The sequence below is a fragment of the Oryctolagus cuniculus genome, chromosome 8 (assembly GCF_964237555.1).
Source record: "Oryctolagus cuniculus chromosome 8, mOryCun1.1, whole genome shotgun sequence".
Classification (NCBI taxonomy): Eukaryota; Metazoa; Chordata; class Mammalia; order Lagomorpha; family Leporidae; genus Oryctolagus; species Oryctolagus cuniculus.
The window spans coordinates 12059984-12077029 of record NC_091439.1 but is presented as its reverse complement, the minus strand read 5'-3'; the positions used below and the strand labels follow the sequence as shown (position 1 = coordinate 12077029).

Below are 17046 nucleotides of genomic sequence, written 5' to 3'. Positions count from 1 at the left end.
AGTCATGTGGCTTCCGAGTCTCAACCTCAGATTTATAAATTACGAAGAAGCAGTGTCTGTACAGAGAAGAGATCTGTTTATCACTACTCTGAGTAAATCATCAATCTTAACAACATTAATAAATTGAACCATAAAAAGTGACTCCAAATGGGCTATACTGAAAAGCATACATTATCACGTATGTTGTAATTGTGAATCCATTCATAAGGGAGCAGAAAAACCTGAGAATGTAGGGTTTTCTACAAAGCAACTGGCTAGACTCTTCAAAAAGTCAGTGTCATAAAATGCAAAATCAAGGTAGCAGAATGTTTCAAGAATCTAGCCGTGACAGTCACACACAATGAGTCATCCTGGATTGAGCAGGCACCACTGGGTGAGGAGAGCTGGTGAGGGCAGAGATGGAAATTATAAAAGGCTTTAGGTAACTGGGAAAATCTGTAAATGAATTATGTTGTTAGATTTTATCAAATTAGGGATAATCTTCATAGGAATAAAAATGGTACTGTGGGTGTACATGGAAAATATTTTATTCTTATTTTACGAATGCTTAGTATTTATTACTAAAGTGTCAAGATGTCTAAAACTCACTAATTAATTAACCAAAATAAAATTTTATGTTAAATGTAGATATGGATACAAACAAAATATACAGAATATAAGAAAATATAGTGAGATATTAACAAAATATAAAGTTATAAGTCTAGGTGAAGACTGTCACGTTATCATTGCACTATTCTCTTTAGTCCTGAAAATTTTTAAATAAAAGGGGAAAATAACAAAAGACAAAAAAACTAGAAATTTTTTAGAATCTAAAAAACTTTATAAAAATAGATAATGCTTGCAGTTTGGAAACAAGTAATATGAAGTTTAATATGTCAAACTTTTTATTTCTATATTGAAATAGTAAAGAAACAATAGAACAAACACCACAAATAACTTTTTTAACTGACTGCAAACTGGGAAGATGTTTTTGAAACATATATCGGGGGCAAAGGATTAAAAGATTAACCAAATTTTTAAAAGCAACTTTAATAGAAAAATTAGGAATATATAATATGCAATTCACAGAAGAAGTAGCCAAAAACTTACCAAAAGATATTAAATCTCACTAGTAATAAAGTAAACACAAATCAAAACAATGAAGAAACATTTTCAGCTCAATTATAAAAAAGTGATAATGAGGGAGACAGGGAAAAGGAAACTCTCATCCATTGATGAAGTAACAGCTGAAGGACAATGTTACAATGTCTATGTTTAATGTTTAGATCCTATTATGCTGCAATTACACTTTTTGTTATTACCCTAATGTCCAGAGGCATAATAAGGTTTCCTGCTGCAAACTTGCTTGTGATACCAAGAAAATCAAAATGACTTTAATCTAGCAAAAAAGGGAAAGTTAACTATTAAACTATAGTACAATCTTAATATGGAATACTAAATAGTAGAGTAAGTCAGATTTTATATGCTAATATGTAAGTATCAACATGGCAGAGACACCAAATTTTTTAACCAAAATTCATTCTCACCTTCCATAGTAACAGGATTGTAGCTGAGCGCATGACTCCCTTGCAATTACATGTAACTAAATTCTCACCAAAGGAGGAAGAGTTTTGGAAGTAATGTATGTCCTTCTGCATTGGGTATTTTAAGAGAACAGGTATCCAGGTTATCTCCCTTTCCTGATACAGCTGAAAAAAACATGAGAATAAAGCACAATGGAGTGATGGAGCCAAAAGATGAAAGAAGCCTGGGTCCCCAGAAGAGCACATGAGAAAATCTCACCACCAATCAGTATGTGAAAAACTCCAGCAAGTGATCCCATTACAACTAGAATTAAAACTTAAATTCCTTACCTTAGCCTATCCAGGCCATATATAATTTAGCCTTTGTTTTCCTTTACAACCTTATCTCCTACTAGTAGGCTCCAATCTCATTAGATAAATATTATAGGATTCCATTATATGAAATATGGAGATAAGGAAAATTCATGAAGACAAACAGTAAAAATTACCAGGGACTAGGAAAGGCAAAAAGAGAAATACTACTTAATGGGTATAAAGTTTCTGTTTGGAGTGATGGAAAAGTTCTGGAAACAGTGGTGACAGATGCACACCACTGTAATCATCAATAATGTTAATGAATTGTACATCTAAAATGATTAAAATGGAAAACTTTATTTTATACATATTTTACTACATTTTCAAAAGTAAAAAAAAAAAAAACTATATTACTGAGAAGTGTAACAGATAACCTAAATAAAGGAAAGATCTGTTCATAACTTAGAATACTAAATATTGTTGAATGTCAACTTTTCATTGTATGTCTTACTATGGCATGTGCATATTTAACACTATGGATCATGTGAGTTCTCAAAATCTCGACCAGACACTTCACAAAAAGAGATACTGAAATGGACAAAAACTCATGAAAAATGCTCAACACTGGCATCGGGGAAGTGCAAATTAAACCAGACAGAAATACCTTAACTTTGTGATAATGCTACATATATACATTAGAAACCCAACAATACAACATCATAAATTTTCCTTTAAGTCATAGATAATTTTTTAAAATAAGGAAGATATGCAGTTTTTATTGATTACAAAAGTTATAATAGATTACATATTTACGAGTTTTGATATTGATTCCTGCCTTCCTGTAATGGCACTCGGGCTGATGAAGTTCCTTCAGAATTGCTTGTAATGGGGTCAGACAGTGAAAAGTCCTAGTTTCTGTTTATCTGAATACATCTTTATTTTTTTGAATCTTAGGTGGATATAGAATTGTTACTTGATAGCTTTCTTTCCTTTCAGCTATTTGAATATATTATTTCCATGTTTTCTAGCCTCCATTTTTCTTATAAGTTATTTTTCTCTTGCTGCATTCATGATTTGGACAATTTGGCCACCTACATAGCTAGATGGGTTGTTTCTGTGTGTTTATGCTGATGTTTGCTGTGCTTCCTGGACGTGTAAATTGGTGCTCTCCACCAGGCATTATTTATTCTCCTGAGACTCGACTCAGCTGCATGCTCAACACTGGGTATGTTGTCACAGGCGTCTCAAACTCTGTTCATTTGTCTCCACTCTTTCTATCTTTCAGTGATTAGTTTGTCATCTCCAACAGCTGATTTTCTTTACCTAATTACATTTCACATATACCCCTTTTTTAAAAAATTTGAGCCAGGGGTAGAAGAGAGAGTGTGTTCTCATTGCTTGCTTACTCTCCAAATGCTAGCAAAAGATATGGGGCTTGGCAAAGCCAAAATTGGGATCCAGGAACTCAATCCAGGTCTCCCAGATGGGTAGCAGGGACTCAACTGCTTAAGCCATCTCCTGCTGCTTGCTAGAATCAGGATTAGACCCAAGACTCAAACCCCAGGCACTCCAGTGTGGGATGTGGGAATCCCAACAGATACTGATTTTCTCAACCCTAAAATTCTCTTTTTTACTCTTCTTTTTCAAAAAGCTTGTTATTTATTGTTTTATATGAAAAAGCAACAGAAAGAGAAAGAGAAAGAGAGAGAGAAGTCTTCCACCTGTTGGTTCACTCTCCAAACACCTGCAATAGCCAGAGCTGGGCCAGGACAGCTCCATGCAGTCTCCCACATGGATGGCAGGGACTGAAGTCTTGAGCCATCATCTTCTTTTTCCCAGCATGTGTATTAGCAGAAAGCTGGATGGAAGCGGAGTAGCCGGCAGTGGAAACAGGCACTCCAGTGTTGGATGTGGGTGTCCTAAGTAGCCGCTTAACTTGCTGCACCACAACACCCATCCCTCTTTTGCTTCTTCTTTGCAGTATGTTTCTCTGTTGAGATCGCCTGTCTGTTCACTCAGTAGGGCTATTTTTCTTTAATCCTTTTAACACAGGATTCTTTAATTCTTCTGATTATACTTAAAGTTGCTTTAAAGTCTTTCAAGAGTTTGAAATTTCTAGCCCTACTTAAGACTAGTTTATACTGATTAATTTTCTTTAACTGGAAATGGGCCACATTTCCAATTTCTTTGCATATCCAATAATTTTGGTTAAAATGGACATTGCTAATAGCATATTTTAGCAATTCTGGTTTTTGTTATATTCTTTCAAAGATCTGTTCGGTTTTGATTTTGGTGTTATATAGTTCTAACAGGCTTGCCTGAACTCAAACTACAAATGCCATCTCCTCTGTGGTGAGCAACAACTGATTTCACCTTCTAGCTGCTGCTTTCTTTTAGTCTGATGCTCTGTGGATTATCCCTGCACCTGAGTAGTTTGGTGGTCAGCTAATGAACTGGGTTCAGATTCTATTCAGATAGATGATTCACAACACCGGGTGTTACGCTACTTTTAGGATTTCTCCCCTTAATTTTAACCATGCCGTTAGCCCCATTTTGTGTCCTCTGACACCTCAAGCCAACTTCTGGCTACCTAAACTGCATGCAGGTAGAGGAATGGACTCAATCAAAAAACAAACAAGAGCAAACACAAATCTCACATGAGTCAGTTCTTGTCCAATAGTAAAAGTCACATAATGATAAAAAATAACTTAGGACTCTGATCCTACAGAATTTTTTTTAAAAACATGTAATTAATAAAGCAGAGGAAAACTACATATGTCATAGTAGATGTACAAAAATGTTTTTGTCTACCAGTTTTCTGCACAAGCCTAAAATCAATGAGATTCTCAAAATCTATTTTTTCTTCACAGAGCAAAGACCTCTGATAATACTCTAAATCTAAAAGGCAATGGTTTATTATGGTGTGAAATCAAATATGCAGTTACAGCCATGACTGTCTCAACTATTAAGGACGGCCCCTCCCTTCTCTAATCCAAAAAAAGGAACATAAATTCACGAGACTAGTGGCAATAAACGTATCACACAAAGCTAATATTTTCATGGTAAGACATAGGATCAAAATATAAGGATTTCCTTAAAACAATTAGCTCGGGAATTGAAACACAAATGCAAAAATAATTGCCTCCTTTGGGCTTTGGCTGTCAAATACAGCAAATGCCAATGCTTTCTCAGAGTTCTGTGATAATTAAAACCTTGTCACAGAACTAAACTATCAATGAATATTTATTTAAAAATCAATTTGCAATATGACACTGAAAACACAAGAATTGAAGGAAAGAGATAAAAGATTAGGTTTCACCAAAATTAAAAAGATTTGTGGTCTGAATGACACCATCAAAAAAGTAAAGGAGACAATCCACAGAATAGGAAAAATATTTGAAAAACATATATCCAATAAGGACCTAGTTCCTGGGACATATAAAGAAAGGGCATCACGCAATTTTTTAAATGGGCAAAGGATTTGAATAGATATTTCTGCAAAGAAGATAAGCAGTCAATAAGCATATGGAAATTAGAATAAAAAACCACAATGATATTCCACCTCATATTAATTAGAATGACTGAAATACAATATTTGTCCATGAGGATGCAAAGAAACTAGAGATTCTTATATGCTTATATACTACTGGTGGGACTGCAAAATGGTACACCATTATGAGAGTTTCTCAAAGAATTACACCAAGTTACTGTATTAGCCAGCAATTCTAGCCTATCCATATATCTACAAAAGAAACTAAAATCTATGTCTTCACAAAAACTTATACAAGAGTAAGAATGTTCACAACAGAGTGTTCCTAACAGCCAAAAAAAAAAAAGTGGTATACAATGGAATATTACTCAGCTACAAAAATGAATGAGATATTGATACACACTCTATATATTATGTTAAGAATATATATTATGGAAAGAAGCCAGACACAAAAAGACAAATATTATATGATTCTATTTTTGTAAAATGTTCAGAAATGGGCAAATCCATGTAAGCATAAAGTACACTGGTGGTTACCTAGAGCTAGGAGGTGAGAGATGGAGGATAGAAGGGAAAGTGATAGAGGCATCCTAAGATTAGAGATGATAACTGCACAACTCTGAGATTTTGCCAAACTATCAGTGAGATACGGTTAGGGTTGAATTTTCTGGTATGAAAACTATATCTCAACAAAACTGCCACTAAAAATAAATAAATTTACAAAGAGGAAACATACAACACAAACATATGTAATGCAAAGACAACCGGTTCCCTCTAACTCAAATTCATGCATTGATGGGAGAAAATTATAGTAAATGACTCCTCTCTATTAAATACATCTCAGGAAATCAGTTACCACATTTTACATGAGTAAAAATCTGTGAGATTGTCATTTGCTCCTAACACTGCTATACTTGTTACAACCATGCAGTAAGCCAAACAGTATAATTGTGGAATATTTAAGCATCCACTATCATTATTTTAGAATTTTAAAACATCACTGCTGAACTATTTATTGCTTCAAACACATGAAAAAGTATAAAAGAAACTAATGTTTATCATTAAATATGAGTCTACTTCAAAAAGACTGTAGAAAATGAAATTTAAAAATAAGTTTACTTTGGTGCCAAAAAAAATTGAAATCTATGCTCAATATTTCAAGATATGCATCTTCCACAAACTTTCTGTAGACCTCTCATGTTTTATCTAGGAAAAATCCTTTACCCAGTCCAATAATGTATTCCTCCATAAATATCTTTCATGGGCTACGTCAGAAACCATCACCAAAAGATCACATATTAACCATTTGATGACATGGTATCTATGCACACCTCTCCCACTTTTGAAGTATACTTACTAATTTTTAAATCGTGATTGACCAAAGCATTTATAATCACCATGCATGCAAATCTGAAACATTGCATAGCTGAAGGAAAATACATTCTGAGATGAACTCATCTACCTTTATTTAAAACTAAAATTGTGTAAGTTACTTTATCTAGTGAAATGATAAGTTTATAAAAGTCTTAACTGTTACACCTACAACATTCTTCATATTTTATTCTTGGCACAAAGAAATTGGACAGGAAACAAAATACAGCCTGGCTGTAGTAAGGGGGTTTATCTTGTCATGTTGTAGCAAACAAAACACCATTAGAAAGAGTCAAACAACGGACAGCTAAAGAAGAAATCTGAACTAATGTCAGCAGCTAACAGAGAACTATCATGAAAGTTGAAGTAGAGAAATTTCGGGTTCATTCCTAAAGTATTAGCATTCCTGCCCTCTAAAACCATCTTTTTTGAACTCTTAATATTTAATCTGCACACAAGAAGAATTTTCTGAAAACTGTTTATAAAAAGGGTCAGAAATGAAAAAACTCTACTGCCTAAGTAGAAGTTGAAAGAAACATAAATTATACTGATATTTTACATTGGCCATTGTAAATGTCATTCATTTAGCATATGTATAAACTTTAGTAACAGGAAAAGAATTTAACATGGAGAACAGGTACTTACCAAAAATTCATATGTCTTTAAAAATCTCACTGATGGTTGAGATTCCCTAAATAAAAAAAAAAAAAAAAAAAGAATTTTTCAACTGTAAGGTTTCATCTACTCTGTAAAATCTACACAAAAATTCCATTTACTAAAGTAGCATGTTGGTGTTCAACACTTTAAAATTTAAAGCATGTACTAAAACTTTGGCATATAATATAAAACATTTTAATAATTTTATAAATAACAAATTTCAAATGTAATATTTAGAGAAGCTAAAAAATTACAAAAATGTTGGAAGAGTCCACTAGACCACAAAAATAATGAGCTCTATCATAAATTTTAAAAATTACAGATCAGGAGTAGGCATGTGGAACACATGTGTGTGTCTGCCTTTCAAATAAAATTTGTTTTTTAAGTAGAACCAATGGGGCCGGTGCTGTGGCACAGCAGGTAAACCTGCCACCCGCAGTGCCAGCATCCCATATAAACACCAGTTCAAGTCCTGGCTGCTCCACTTCCGATCCAGATCTCTGCTATGGACCTGGGAAGGCAGCAGAAGATGGCCTAAGTCTTTGGGCCCCTGCACCCACATGGAGACATGGAAGAAGTTTCTGGCTCCTGGCTTCGGATCAGCGCAGCTCCGGCAGTTGTGGCCAGTTGGGGAGTAAACCAGTGAATGGAAGATCTCTCTCTCTCTCTCTCTCTCTCTCTCTCTGCAGCTCCGGCAGTTGTGGCCAGTTGGGGAGTAAACCAGCGAATGGAAGATATCTCTATCTCTCTCTATCTCTCTCTCTCTCTCCTTCCCTCCCTCCCTCTCCTTCTCTGTGTTTGTTGATAGCAAAAATAAAATGTAGGGGCCAGCACCGTGGCGTAGCAGGTGAGGCCGCCATCTGCGGTGCCAGAATCCCATATGGGCACTGGTTCAAGTCCCGGCTGCTCCACTTCCAATCTGGCTCTCTGCTATAACCTGGGAAAGCAGTAGAAGATGTCCCATGTCCTTGGGTCCCTACACCCATGTGGGAGAGCTGGAAGAAGCTCCTGGTTGTTGGCTTCGGTTAGGCCCAGCTCTGGCCGTTTGGGGAGTGAACCAGCGGATGAAAGACCTCTCTCCCTCTGCCTCTCTTTAACTCTGCCTTTCAAATAAATAGATAAAGCATTAAAAAATAAAAAATAATATTTAAATATTTTACCCATAATTTAAAAAACTGCATAAACTGGCAAATGAATTTTACTATTTATAAAAGTTGCTGTAATTAATTTTATAATAAACAAATTACATGCCCCTCTTCCAGGCCAGCTCTCTGCTATGGCCAGGGAGTGCAGTGGAGGATGGCCCAGGTGCTTGGGCCCTGCACCCCATGGGAGACCAGGAAAAGCACCTGGATCCTGGCTCCTGCCATCGGATCAGCGCGGTGCGCCAGCTGCAGCGGCGGCCATTGGAGGGTGAACCAACGGCAAAGGAAGACCTTTCTCTCTCTGTCTCTCTCTCTCACTGTCCACTCTGCCTGTCAAAAATAAAAAAAATAAAAAAAATAAAAAAAAAAAACACAAATTACAAATCCTTTTAGTCATCTCTCAAGTCATCTTAAGTTCAAAAATTCAAAAATAAAACCAATAACAACATTTACAGAGCTCCCTGTCTGCTAAGCATTTTGGTCTGGAACTGAAAACTTTTTTTAATCACTGCATGCCTTATAGTGAGTAGGAGTACTTCTTAAATACAGTAGCTACATCTGACTGCATAACTTGATGGTTTAAAACTACCACTAAGACACCTCAAAAGCAAAATTCCATATAAGGGAGAACATCACATATTATGAAGTAAAACTGCCCATTTCAGAGCCAGGAAAAAAAGCTGTTTTTAAAGTGCTTTTAGAGAATCACCAGAATAAAAATCATTTATCTTAACTAGCAGAAAATGTTGCCATACTAGACATTACAATACCACATATAAAAATGAAACGTTTTCTTATGAGTAAGTCATACCAACAGAGACCACTACTGTTAATAAGCAATCAAATTAATGACATCCATGCACAGGCCATTAAAAAAGGGGAGAAGGGAGGTGTACTTGAGAACCAAATATAAAATTTAAAATAATAAAGCTTCTGTAAGATGGCACAATCAGCATGACTTTCAGTTAGAAGGCTTTTTAAAAGGATATACCGAAAAGCACAACAAAGTAGATTTCATTACAACTAAAAACTATTCTTTTTTTAAAAAAGTGAAAATGCAAGTTACAGAATAGGAAAAATATTAGCAATGTGCATGTCTAACAAATGATTCATATCCAAAATATATTTAATTTTTAAAAAGCATCAAATCATCAAGAAAAAAAAGCAACAATTTTTAAGAGAGGCTAAAAACCAAAAAATTGACAAAAGACAATTAGAAAAGCTAATATCAGGAATATCAAGAGAATACAAATTTAACATCGTAATGAGATACCGATGAAAACGATTAACTTTTATCTAGACACAAACAACACCAGTATAAGCAAGATTGGGCTTCAACTGTCATTTTCATGCCTTGAAGGTAGAGATATAAATGGTGTGCACAGAATGGAAAGCTTTTTGGAAATAACTAAAACTGAAAATACATATTCCCACTGACTAAGCAGTACCATGCCTAGGTATAAACTCAACAGAAATGTGTACACATGTACTAAAAGGTATGTACAAGAAGAGCCCAAAATTGTACATAATCTAAATCTATCAATATACAGGGAGAAATAAATTCTAGGATATTCACACACTGAAACCTTACACCTCAGCAAAAATGAAAAACAAGGCCACAAACAAAATATGATACATCTCAGAAATACATTCTATGTGAAAGAGCCCAGAAAAAAAATAAAAAGAAAAAGCACATGGTATGCAATTTACTTGTACAAAATTCAAAAGAAAAACAAATTAATCTGGTTGCAAAGTCAGAATAGCAGTCTCCTTTCTTCTGAAGAAGTTACTGGGTGAGAAAGGACACGGGAAACTGCTAAAGAGTGGAAATCTTAATGTAGACTGCAGTTACAAGGAGCTCATCTATGCCTTTCTTTATACAAATAATGACTCCACTATTTTAAAGTTAAATTTTGTAAAAACCAAATGCTGAAGAATAACCTACCAATAAAATAACATTAAATAATCACACTAACAATATGTAACTCACTAATTAGAAAATATGAATTTCCTAGAAATGTATTTCAATTTATAGAAATAAATTGATTACATAGAGGTAATTTAAATATAGATGATTATTTTGTATTAGTAAATATAAGAGTAATTTCAATTTAAATATGAATTTTACCAACAAAGTTCCCTCCTTATGATTTTCTATTACAAGTTCAGTATCCCTTATCTGAAATGCTTGGGACCAGAACTGTTTCAGATTTCGGAGTTTTTCAAAATTTGGAATATCTGCATAGACTTTCCTGGTTGAGCATCCTTAATCTGAAATCTGAAATGCACTCAATCTGTAATTAACTTTGCATAAAATCTTGCTAATGGTTGTCTTAGGCTCAAGATAGATTTATAAGTAAATTAATCTGCACATATTTTAAAAGCATGAATAGCTAACTCATACATTAAGCTGAACACTCATAAAAGCTTTAAAGTAAACAATTTGGCCCTTTTGCTTAAAAAATTTTAATTTTTTTAAACCAATACCTTTTGAAGAAAGGCTTTGCAGATTTTCTTATATGCCTAAAATGTTTAGGTTACTATTTAACATACTACGTACCCTTCTCTATTCAAAATATAAACACAGTCCTAGTCCTATCTGTATTTCCTTTTATCCACTTTTCCATTATACTTACCTAATGTATCTAACCAACTTTTATTCCTCTCTCTAAATTAAATAAACACCCGTATCTGATTAGAATTGAAATCTAATTATTAACAACCTATTTGTCTTGTGCTGTTGCATTTTGTTATTCTGAGTGACAGAAGACAATGGCATGGGTTCCAATGATCAGTTTCTTAATAATTTCCAGAGGCGGTCTGTGTCCTGGCTGCTCTGCTTCTAATCCAGCTCCCTGCTATCTGCCTGAGAAAAGAAGTGGAAGATGGCCCAAGTATTTGGGCTCCAGTCATCCATGTGGAAGACCCAGATGAACTTCCTGGCTCCTGACTTTGGCTTGGTCCTGCACTGGCCGTTGCAGCTACCAGATAAGTGAACCAGCAGGTGGAAGAGATCTCTCTCTCTCCCTCTTTCTCTGCAACGCTGTCTTTCAAATAAATAAATCTTCAAAAGAATGAAAATTTAAAAAAGAGTGAACATATTAAGTCTTAAATCCTTCATTACAAAATTAAATGAAAACTATCCTAAAGAACAGAAATGTTCTACAAAATCAAATCTGTCACTTCTATTTAATAAATGGGGGATCCTGTAAAATTTTATTTGCATAGTCAGTAAAATTCAGGTCTATCTAGAACCAGGTAGAGTCATGAACCACATAACAATTCAGTCAATGACAAACTTGCATGTACAACAGAAGTCCCATGAGGTTATAATGTAGCTGAAAGATGCCTATCATCGCAATACATCATAGGTGTTGTAACATCACAACACAACCCATCACTTACGTGCTTATGGTGATGCTGATGTGAAAAGTACAGCATATACAATTACACATAGTACACAACACTTGATAATGACATTAACCCACTATGTTAATGATCTACATATTTACTACACTATTCTTTGTATCTCCGTTTTAGAATGTATTCCTTCTACTTACCAAAAAAAAAAAAAAAAAAAACCTGACTTTAAAACACTGTCATGTTATACCAGCAGCAGCCTTGGAAGTCTGTCTACCACACCTCTACCAAACCTCTTCACTGTGTTTGGAGGACACATAACATGAACATTCATGTGAGTCTAACCTATATTGTCCTATATTGTTCACATGATGATGAAACCACATCTCCAACACAAGACTGTATTCTAAGTATCAGCATCTTGTTATAGTGCCCAATTGGCTATAAAACAATTAGGACTTAAGGTCTGATCTTATAAAAAGCTACAACATTTTCCCTTTGTAGTCCCAAACAACCACAGAATATATATTCCTTTCAGATGTACATAAATATTTAGCTCAATAAATCAAGGCTTAACACATTTAAAATAACTGAAATGGCACCTAAATATATTATTTGATTACAATGAAATTAAGCTACACATGAGTTAACAGAATGATAGATGAGAAGTCCCAAATATGGGAATTCAACAACTCATCTAAACGTAACAACCACATATGTTGCCCAAGGAAGTCTCATGGGAAATTAGAAAATATTTCAAGATGTGGACAATGCAGTCAAAGTAGAGCTTAAAGAGAATTCATAGCATGAAAATACCTATGATAGAAAAAGCAGACTCAAATCAGGGGTCTTCCACCTTAAAATGGATAAGAGGAGCAACTCAAACTCAAAGCAACCAAAAGGAAAACAATAAAGAGTAAAAAATCAAAAGGGTTATAATGGAACTGAAAACAAACAAACCAAAAACACCACAGAAATTCATAAATATAAAAAGCTAGCTCTTTGAAAAGATCAACAAAACAGGTACGCCTTTAGTCAGACAAGTCAAATACATAAAACAAAAGAGAAACAATTTCTAGCAGGAATAAAATCAAAGATATCACAATAGACCTTGCAAACGTTAAAACAGTGAAAACTGGGCACACCTCTGTGCCCATACCTCAGCAACGGGGATGAAATGGGTCATTTCATCCTGAGAGATACAAACTACCAGAACTCACTCAAAAGAAGTTAGATCTCCTGGACTGTTCAATATATATAAATAAAAGCAAATTCATTGTGACCAGTACTCAAAAAGAGAAAACAAGATGCTCAGATATTTCATGGCAAACTCTACAAAGCATTCAGGGAAAAAAAAATACCTACTAAACATAAAATATTCCAGAGAATAGAAGAGAGAATACTTCCCAACTCAAAAAGAGACAAAAAAAATACCAAAAAAAGAGATGAAAATACCGAAAAAAGAGAAAGGAAATACCAAAAAAATACCAAAAAAGAGACAAAAACGCTTTAAGAAAACAGCATACAATATCCCTCATGAACATACATAAAACCTTCAATGAGATATAAGCAAATCCAGGGACCAGCGCCACAGTGGGTTTGAGTCCCAGCTGCTCCACTTCCAAAACAGCTCCCTGCTAATGGCCTGGGAAGTACAGCAGAGGATGGCCCAAGTGCTTGGGCCCCCGCCACCCACATGGGAGACGCAGAAGAAGGTCCATGTTCCTGGGTTCAGACCAACCCAGCTCTGGCCATCTGTTAATTCACTCCTCATGTGTCCTCTCTGTCTCTTCCTCACTCTCACTTTAACTCTGCCATTCAAATAAATAATCTTTTTTTTTTTAAAAAAAAAAAAAAAGCAAATCCAATATGACTATATAAAATTATATGGCTCAAAAGCCAGTAGGATTTATGAAAGAATGCAAGTTGATTCAGTATTTAAAAATCAAATAATGGAATAAATCATTAACAACCTAAACAAGAGAAGCTACATGAGTATTTCAATAGCTGAAACGCAAGCATTAGACAAAAATCCATTATCTCTTCCAAATTATAAAGAAAGATATACTCAGCAAAACAGAAATACAAGGGATTTTTTTAAGCTCATAAAGGGCAACTAAATCAACCTACAGCTAATATTATATTTAATAATAAAATACTAATGAAAGGCCAGAAACAAAGTAGGATGTTTGTTCTCACTACTTCTATTCAGCATGTACTAGAAAGCCCTAGTTAGTGCAATTAGGAAAGAAAATGAAATCAAAGGCATACAAATTTGAAATGAAGGGGGAAAATGACTTTATTCACATGAAATAGGAAATCCAAAGAACTCTACAAAAAAGCTCCTAGAATTAGTGTATAATTTTAAATAGTCAAGGGGATCTAAGAGCAACAGACAAAAATCAATTGTATTTTTACATATTAGCAATAAATTAGTACATAAAAATTTTATTTTTTTAAAGACTTATTTATTTTGAAGTCAGAGTTAGAGAGAGAGAAAGACCCTTTCATCTGCTGGTCCACTCCCCAGATGGCCACAATGGCCAGCACTGGGCCAGGATGAAGCCAGGAGCCAGGAGCTCCATCCATGTTTCCCACAGGGTGGCAAAGGCCCAAGCACTTAGGCTGCCTTCACTGCTTTCCCAGTCCGTTAGCAGGGAGCTGGATCAGAAGTGCAGTAGCCAGGATTTGAACTAGGGTCCACATGGAATGCCAGCATCACAGGCAGCAGCATTAACCACTGTACCACGACACCTGCCCCACATCAAAGAATATTAAAACAGTAGCAATTACAATGTTATCAAAAAAGAGAAATACTTAGCTATAAATCAAAAAAGTATGTGCAGCATCTATATGCTGAAAACTATAAAACTGATTGATCAAAGACCTAAAAAATGAGGAAATATGCTATACTGACATACTGAAAGGCTCGATGAAGTTAGAATATCGATTTGATGTTGTTAAAGTATTAATTTTCCTCAGATTGATAAGTAGCTTAAATGCAATCTCAACCATCCCAGCAGAATCCAGTTGTCCCTTAGGATCCACAAGAGCTTGGTTCTACAACCTCTGCCAATAACAAATCTATGGATATTCAAATTCCTTATATAAAATGGTCCAGCAATTGCATATAACCTATGCACATCCTAAATCAACTTTCCCAGCAGCTCCAGTTCTGATCTAGCTCCCTGCTAATGTGGCTGGGAAGGCAGCAGAAGATGATCCAAGTGTCTGGGCCCCTGCCACTCATGTGAGAGACCTGGAATGAGTCCCTGGCTCCTGGCTTCCGCCTGGCCTGGCCCAACAGGAAGCTGAAATCGGGAACAAAGCCAGGACTCAAACACAGGCATTCCAAGATGGGATGTGGGTATCCCAAGCAGCATCTTAAACAATATGCCATACATCTAACCTGAAAGGGGGAAAAAAACAAAACAAAACAAACAAACAAACAAACAAAATCCTGAAGGCACAGAATGCTCTCTGGAATGACAATCTTGCTTTAATGAAATTAACTATGTAACTGCTAGTCTCAGATTGAAGAACTAAACTAGGAGTTGAAAGCAGTAATCTAATAAACAATAAGCAAGAATAGTAAACTTGATTACATAGCTATTAAACAAAACAGAACGTAATGATAATGGGGGTAGAAGTCCTTTAAAGCAAGTTACTTTTGAAGACAATTACACATAATCTGAGCTTTCATAAACTGAGACTAGCTTCTTGGAGAAGCAAATGACAAAAAAATACACACACATGAGCGCACACACACACACACACAAATATATCCTGGTATGTTCACAGACTTTATTAAATGGTGAAATATACTTGTATGGTTTGGATATCAGTTTGGATGTTAAATGTACCCCCAAAGGACCGTATGTTAAAGGGCTGGTCCCCAGGGTGGCACCCATAAGTCAGGGGAACTTTAGGAGGTAGAGCCTAGCAGGAGGTCCTGACATCACTGGGGGAGTACCTTCAGAAGACAGATCTCAGGATGAGGTTGTTAAAACATCCTACATCTCTCTGCTTCCTGGCTCTCCAATGATCTTTCATATGCAATCTGCCACTGCCACCCACTATGCTCATCAGAGACAAAACCAATGGAGCTGCCCAATTCACCCCAGGTATCTCCCTGTTGTGACCACAAGCTGACCAATATAGTATCTTTCAAAATAGCCTTACAGTAGCAGTGGCTTGACGCAGTGATTAAGACATCACTTGGGACACACACATCCATATTACAGTTCCTAGTTTGCGTTCCAGCTCTGCTTCCAGTTCCAGGTTAGTCCCGATATGCAGCACGTGGTGGCTCAAGTACTTAGGTCCCTGCACGAAGCTGAATTCAGGACTCTTGGCTTCAGCCTGGCACAGCTGCCAATTGTGGGCATTTGGGGAGTGAATCTTAGCATAGGACAGAAAATCTCAATTTTTGTCTCTCTGCCTTTCTAATAAAATTTAAAGATGAAAATGGGCCAGCGCCACAGCTCACTAGGCTAATTCTCCACCTGCAGCGCCAGCACCCCGGGTTCTAGTCCCGACTGAGGTGCCGGATTCTGTCCCGGTTGCTCCTCTTCCAGTCTAGCTCTCTGCTGTGGCCCGGGAGTGCAGTGGAGGATGGCCCAAGTGCTTGGGCCCTGCATCGACATGGGAGACCGGGAGGAAGCATCTGGCTCCTGGCTTTGGATCGGCACAGTGCACCAGCCGCGGTGGCCATTTGTGGGGTGAACCAATGGAAGGAAGTCCTTTCTCTGTCTCTGTCTCTCTGTCTCTCTCTCTTTCTCTCTCTCTCTCTCTCTCAGTGTCTAACTCTGCCTCTCCAAAAAAAAAAAAAAAGAAAAAAAAAAGAAAATATTTATAAAACAAAAAAGTAACGTGCTAATAAATACCAAAATTTATTAAATATATAAATAACATCCTTACAAATGAAATAAATTCATTAGCTAACACACTTGGTCAAAAAAAGAAAAAAAAAAACAAGATAACTTAGTATCTTATTTTTTCAAATTGTAATGTATTCAAGTTTTCTCAATTATTGCCAAGATATCTTGGTTTTTTCTTTTTTTTTTTTAATGGGGGGATTAAGTCAAGTTCAATAATAAATCAAAATTCATCCTTACATTTGGTTCTGATACCTTCTTGGTCTCTTCTACCCCAGAATAATCCCTTATCTGCAGGCTTGTCCCTTAAAACATTGATGTGTGGAGGC

The 17046-nt window shown here is 35.8% G+C and overlaps 1 protein-coding gene and 1 long non-coding RNA gene across 8 annotated transcripts in view; one reads left to right on the top strand and one right to left on the bottom strand.

Annotated features, from left to right (window-relative positions):
• FBXW7 (F-box and WD repeat domain containing 7) overlaps positions 1-17046 on the bottom strand; it is a 212944-nt gene that overhangs the window by 136110 nt on the left and 59788 nt on the right. For 2 of the 5 annotated variants that reach the window (XM_051819993.2, XM_051819992.2), the window contains exon 2: positions 7324-7369. The exons of 1 other annotated variant lie outside the window; for it this stretch is intronic. Coding sequence is in view for 1 of the 4 variants with exons in the window: in XM_008267326.4 (XP_008265548.1) it covers positions 1527-1637 (111 nt within the window). In the remaining 3 variants the exon portion in view is untranslated. Of the gene's footprint in view, positions 1-1526; positions 1689-7323; positions 7370-17046 lie in introns of those variants that run through there. 2 more of the 5 variants (XM_008267326.4, XM_008267329.4) reach the window with 2 other exon arrangements.
• The window catches only part of LOC127483256 (uncharacterized), a 38049-nt gene that overhangs the window by 11828 nt on the left and 9175 nt on the right, over positions 1-17046 (top strand). For 2 of the 3 annotated variants that reach the window (XR_007909367.2, XR_011378224.1), the window contains one exon: positions 11294-13676. The exons of the other annotated variant lie outside the window; for it this stretch is intronic. This is a non-coding gene — a long non-coding RNA (uncharacterized lncRNA). Of the gene's footprint in view, positions 1-11293; positions 13677-17046 lie in introns of those variants that run through there. 3 annotated transcript variants of the gene reach the window in all.